At 37.6% G+C, this 6,998-nt stretch overlaps 1 protein-coding gene across 1 annotated transcript; it reads left to right on the top strand.

Annotated features, from left to right (window-relative positions):
• Window positions 1-275: 275 nt before the first annotated feature.
• On the top strand, window positions 276-5,133 carry LOC126812146 (tubulin beta chain). The gene is made up of 4 exons (XM_050538433.2): window positions 276-417; window positions 1,476-1,584; window positions 2,358-2,713; window positions 3,263-5,133. The coding sequence occupies exons 1-4, from the start codon at window positions 361-363 to the stop codon at window positions 4,076-4,078; spliced, it is 1,338 nt and encodes a 445-aa protein (XP_050394390.1). The 5' UTR covers window positions 276-360; the 3' UTR covers window positions 4,079-5,133.
• The last annotated feature ends 1,865 nt before the right edge of the window (window positions 5,134-6,998 follow it).

The following is a 6,998-nucleotide window of genomic DNA, read 5'->3' on the forward strand; positions in this document are numbered from 1 at the left end:
ATTAAAAGATCCAATTTACGATCACTTGTACTGTGAACGTTTGAATTTTGTGTTTTATTTTAAAATACAGACAGAATTTATTTTCGGTCGTTGCGTAGACTCCACTCAATCACATTAATTAATTTAATTTATTCTAATAAGCTTGATCAGATAATCAGATCACCCATAAATCAGACTTAAAGCGCACCAAAGCTTCGTTAGCAACGAAGGCAGGTTTTATCTTGCAGTGTTACTAGGGAGTCATGCGTCATTGATCACGTGTTATTTATTTAAAAAACGAGGTTAACCGGCACAGTGTCAGTTGAAATTCAACAGTCAAGTAGCTGATTCGTAGTTCACAGCTCAGCCGTAACAGACAAGATGAGAGAAATTGTTCATATGCAAGCCGGCCAATGTGGCAACCAAATTGGAGCAAAGGTATTATAGAAAGCGCCAGGTTGATTTAACTGATGAATTTGTCTTTTTCAGGAAGCTGCAGAGATTCAGACTGCTCATTAAAGAAAATCGTCTCTGCACGCGCGTTAATTTACCGCCATTTTAAATTCGTAATTGTAATACACAATAAATTATACTTTAATTTACACCGATTAGACTATTGACATTGTCATGTCTAGAGAAATTTGGCGATCCGGATCTGTTATGTTTGATCGCTTGTAGATTTCTAAATGAATTTTTTGAGTTCAATCTTTTCGGCGCAAATACCAGCTCATGCATCCGGCCGATCAGGGACGATCGATAAATTAATTCTAACCGTCAGAAAATTGAAAATTGGACGCGGGGGATACTGCGAAGGTTTCCTGTGATTGGGCTGTGGAGTCAAGCCACTTTCACATTATTAATATACTGAGTTGTCGTCTGACCTGTCCATCTCTGGTTAAAACTTTAAAGATAATTTTCTATATCTATTATTATCTGATTTAACCAAGATTAAATTTTAAATTAATAAGTGTATTAATTAGCATTTGGCAAGATCAGCAATTTTGTTAACAAATGTCATCTCTTTACTTTAAAAGTGCAAGTATTCCACTTTGACAGTAAGCTACCCCCCCCCCCTTCCGAGTCCCACTAATAAAAATATACTGAATTTGAATAAGATTGTCATAGATGATAGATTAACTGTACTCATTGACTTTGTATAGATATCAGAATCTGCCCACTAACTCACACCTCCATGACCGGTAAGCTTACATCGTAACGCGCCAACAGTAGGGCTATTGAGTATTGTATAGAAGAATGGACAATATACAATGGTTAGGGATAAGAGAGTCGACCATTCACATTACAATTTACATACCAATGAATTACCATGTCCATAGTACTAGTAGAGTACACTAACTCAAAGGGCTAGCATTTTGTAAAACACACTGAGCAGCTTTTTTTGCAAGAAAGTAACTAACCCTCCCATCCGCCATTGTCTTGTTTGGGTTCTTTGGCCATTCCCCATGAGTGTTTCAATATGATCTTCTGTATTTCAGTTTTGGGAAGTTATTTCTGATGAGCATGGTATTGACCCAACAGGTACTTACCATGGTGATTCTGATTTACAGTTGGAAAGAATCAATGTTTATTACAACGAAGCCACAGGTAATTACATGAAAAATCAATAAGCTTATCCAACCAGGTCTAATAATATTACTATTTATACTAACACTAACAGGAATAGGCCCAAGAATTACTTGGTTTTCAAAACTAGCCTTGAAAATTGAAATATGTCTAAAACCAGATAGTCACATAAATAAGTGATTAAGTCTGATATGATAAAATCACCGATGATGTTCTCACGATATACCGGTCGGTGCCCAGCCCTAGCTGCAGAGACCAGAAAAGCTGGATTCTCAATATGCTGTCCTGTTTTTGTCAAGCATTCGCTGAAATTATGATCACATGCTCAAATAATGATATAACAAATTAATATGGCCACATGCACAAATAATTTAAGAAAATATACATTATGCAAGAGCTATCTATATCTGCCTATTGTAGGTCTTTAAGCCTGAAATGTTTTCTAAATTATTAATTAGACATTAATTAACGTATCCAGGCCATAATGAACTCTAGATGACATCAGATTTCTTTAATATTACAGAGTTCAGTCATATTTTGATTAAGCTAAAAAGGGAAGAGCGAGACTTGGCTTCGTTCAACCGGTACGGGGGATGAAATTATTGCACACGTCTTGTCAATCCCGCAAAGGCTAATATCTTAGCGCGCAATAAAGTAATTTGAATGAAATTTTCAAATTATTCATTTTCCATTATCTATTCTCAAAATATTATAGCAAGAATGGCTAGCTCTTTATCTAAATCTTACATAATGTATCTTTAAGAAATTAAATATTTATTATTTGGTTGTTTCAGGAGGTAAATATGTACCCCGTGCGGTTCTGGTTGATCTGGAACCAGGAACCATGGACTCTGTTCGTTCCGGTCCATTTGGTCAGATCTTCCGACCAGATAACTTTGTATTTGGACAGTCTGGAGCTGGTAATAACTGGGCTAAAGGTCATTATACAGAGGGAGCTGAGCTGGTGGATTCCGTACTGGACGTCGTGAGGAAGGAGGCCGAGAGCTGTGACTGTCTCCAAGGTTTTCAACTCACACATTCCCTAGGTGGAGGAACTGGTTCCGGTATGGGAACTCTCCTCATCAGTAAAATCCGAGAAGAATACCCAGATAGAATTATGAACACATTTTCCGTGGTACCATCACCCAAGGTAAATAAAATAACCCAAGAAAATTATATTTTACATTGACACAATTTCACTTAATTAATTCTTACTACCAAACTTCAACCCTCAATGTCAGACCAGATAATAAATGAAATTATGGGTTTTAACGTCCTATTTTTCTGCAACGACTCTTCAGATAACTGTTATGATTTATCAGTTCTAGTAGGATTGATGTCTGATTAGTTGATACGTTAAGTATGTGTAGTAATTCCTCTTGGATGAAATATTGTGGTCCACTTGCTGGTACATCCTCATTTGGCATCAAATTTAAACAGTGATATTTTTACCCATTTGCTTGAATATAAAATTTAGGAAACTGGATCTATATTTATAGTAACAGGGGTATCCCTAGGCCTGGACAATATTTATAGTAATAGGGGTATCCCCATGTTAATTCTCCTTTTTTATGTGTTAAACATATGTTTGTGACCACATGGCTAACCAAAGATTTCTGTACTTGACCTTCCCATATAAACATATCAACTTATTTAGCAGTGAAAGTTTTAAAATGTTTAACTTTTGTGTTAATTTCAGGTATCTGATACAGTTGTCGAACCTTACAACGCCACACTATCTGTCCATCAATTGGTTGAAAATACAGATGAAACCTACTGTATTGATAATGAGGCTCTCTACGATATCTGTTTCCGTACCTTGAAACTGACCACGCCTACATACGGTGATTTGAATCATCTGGTATCGGCCACCATGTCTGGAGTGACCACATGTCTACGATTCCCTGGTCAACTTAATGCTGATCTACGTAAACTTGCCGTCAATATGGTGCCCTTCCCACGTCTGCATTTCTTTATGCCTGGATTCGCTCCCCTTACATCACGAGGTAGTCAGCAGTACAGAGCTCTTACAGTGCCCGAGCTCACCCAGCAGATGTTTGATGCCAAGAACATGATGGCTGCCTGCGATCCCCGTCATGGTAGATACTTGACAGTTGCTGCCATGTTCAGAGGTCGTATGTCCATGAAGGAGGTTGATGAACAGATGTTGAACGTCCAGAACAAGAACAGCAGTTACTTCGTTGAATGGATCCCTAACAACGTGAAGACCGCCGTCTGCGATATCCCTCCCAGAGGTCTAAAGATGTCTGCCACCTTCATTGGCAACAGCACCGCTATCCAAGAATTGTTCAAGCGAATTTCTGAACAGTTTACTGCTATGTTCAGGCGAAAGGCTTTCCTCCATTGGTATACTGGTGAAGGTATGGATGAGATGGAATTTACCGAGGCCGAGTCCAACATGAACGATCTGGTCTCGGAATATCAACAATACCAGGATGCAACAGCTGAAGAAGAGGGAGAATTTGACGAAGAAGAAGATGAGGAAGCAGCTTAAAATATTGAAATAACCAAAAACGTAATTAAAATCCAGCAAAATGAACACGCAATGTCAAAATTTATTTTCTTAAAAATATCCTTATTTTGTTTTTTTTATATATCAGAATTTGGTTGTATAAAAAACTGTCCAAATTATTTTTAAAATTTGAAGCCAAAGTTAAACAAACTATAAATGAACCAAAGGACCATGTTCTTGTTTGGTGTAAAATTCCTTCCCGGGGCCATTATTATGAATGAAAAATGAATTCCACTATATTTTTTTTTTTAGCGTGAATATTATCCCAGTATTATTTATATATCGGCATAAATCCATTTTATTTTTGTTATAATCTTAATCAACATATCTTGTTATTCCTTTTTTTCATGTTTTTCTTGCTCTCCCTTTTTTCATGTTTTTCTTGCTCTCCCTTTATTTTCCTCTCTTATAAGTTCTTTAGACAAATAGAACTCGTCATTAAAATTACCGTCTCCATTTCTCAATCTTATGATTTTTATTGTTGACCAGGAGCCTTATTCACAAAAACTTAACTAAAACATTTTAAGGATGCAGGCTTTTCATTGGTTAAAATTTAAAATCGGTACAAATTTTAGGTCTTGGCCAATGAAAAGGATTCATTCTTAAGATAAGTTTTATTTTTTTGTGAATATGGCCACAGAAGTTTGGGTATTTTTGTTGAACACTAAAATGCATTCAATTTATTTGCATGAATTGTCAAATCTGCAAAAAATGTTAATGGTTTATACACCATATATTTGGTCCGATCTGGTATAGTATAGCTGACAAAACTTTCATAAAAAAAAAAATATTGTTCATGTGGAGTTTTATTTGTCTAATGTTTACCTCGACTATTTTCTAGCATCTTAACTTTTAGATCATCTCTTGTTTTATACCATCATAAGTTATAAATATTACATCTGGATTGTGCTATATAAAGGTTGTTATATTGTCAAATATCTGATTTTATCCAAGGTTAGTGTCAATGGGTCACAATATAAACATTTTATCCAAATGCTTCATATAATTTCAATATCAAATAAAACAATAAAAATCGATTTTGTCTTTTAATTTTTATATGCTCACATTTTCATATTGAGGTTGTTGAACCCTCTAGAGGTCACAATTTTGATCCGATTTGGATGAAACTTAAAATATATATCTTTATCTCGAATATTGTGGTCCATTTTGAAATTCGTGCATTTCAGACCATAACATCCCAGATTATCAGCTGATTGTATGAAAAATTGCTTTTTTCCCCCCCCCCCCCCCCCCCCCAAGTTTGTTCTCTATCCATCTCTTGTAAAATGTGGGCGTATCTTGCCTGGCAATTGCTGGGCGAGTAGGCTGATGAGTAACAAACACTTATACTGGATGTTGGTATGCACCAAAGCCTGCAATCCTGCGTGCACCAAACCTCGATGCACAGTTTCTGGTCGTAAATGTCATTGATTTTAGTTGATGGACAGGCCAACAAACCATTTTCATGTATCAATAGGGAATTAAGGATTTGATGAACCGAGTGCTGGTTAACTTCTTGCAGTTTTCTACGTGGGAAATTTGGCCTGGACAACCAATCTCGATCCTTAAGAAGTTTACCCTTTGTTTATCTCTGGTATAACTCGTCGTTCATTTAGCTCCGGCTACTGATTGACAGAATTTATTAGAATGCAATGCTGCCAATTTAAAACTTACCTCTTGGATCTACATCGCTGGACGGCTACAGCCTATTCATTTCGAATTCGGAATGGTTCCCCCTTGTCAGTGATGCAGGATGGAGGGCCTGACAAGGACTGCTGTCTAGTCCTTTGGATGACATGGAAAACCGAGGTCTCATGTATACATTAGAATGCACGTAAAAGATCCCTTGGCAGTTGGAATTCGCTATAAGAGTAGGCGATAGTGACGCTGCCTGGGCAAAATTTCCCTCATAGCACACTGTATGGCGTATACCCGTCTTCATTAGCCCAGTATAGGAACAGAACAGTAGGACGTTAAACCCCATTTCATTTCCGTCATACACCACTGACAAGGGAATCACATCTGAACACACATTTCTCATGGCAATCAAATATAGAGAGAGAAATGGGGTTTAACAGCCACTCAACATGAATCAAGTCATTTTGGGACTAACATGGTTCAATTTTATTTCAATAATTTGCTTGCGTGTAAGGGCCTTTAGCAGTGCGAGGACCTGGATAAAACCAACGAGGTTGGACTGGCGACCTCATCCTTGTCACGTACAGCAGGGGAATCAAAACCACGCTAATTGACTCAATACATGCTAACCATTCGACCATCCCACCCAATCAAATATAGCCTACCATAGTATTTTAATATAATACTGTTGGTGGTATAGAGTTATAAAAATAATCTCAAAACCAATTATTAGTAGCCTACTATATTTATCTAAGAAAGAGAGAGAAATGGGGTGTAATGTCCACTCGACACAAACTAGGTCATTTCAGGGTCTTTAGCAGTGGGAGGACCTGGAGAAAACCCACGAGGGTGGACTGTTGGCCCTACTCCTTGTCAGGTACAGCAGGGGGATCAAAACCATGCTAATTGACTCAATGACAGACCTGATTACAACGCACATCCGCTAACTATTTGACACACCCCCCCCCCCCCCCCAAATCAAATCTGTGCTGTTGGTGGTACAGAGTTATAAAAATAATCTCAAAACCTATTATTAGTACCTTCTAAGAGAGAGAAATGGCGTTTAATGTCCACTCGACACAGACTAGGACATTTTGGGACTAACTAGGTTCAATTTTATTTTAATAATTCGCTTGCACGTAGGGTTCTTTAGCAGTGGGAGGAAACCCATGAGGTTGGACAGGCAACCCTACTCCTTGTCACAACCGGGTACAATGGAGGATGGAAGGGTTCATTACGTTCTTGCAAATAAAGCTGAGTGGGA

This window comes from Patella vulgata, chromosome 1 (genome assembly GCF_932274485.2).
Source record: "Patella vulgata chromosome 1, xgPatVulg1.2, whole genome shotgun sequence".
In the NCBI taxonomy this organism is placed as follows: Eukaryota; Metazoa; Mollusca; class Gastropoda; family Patellidae; genus Patella; species Patella vulgata.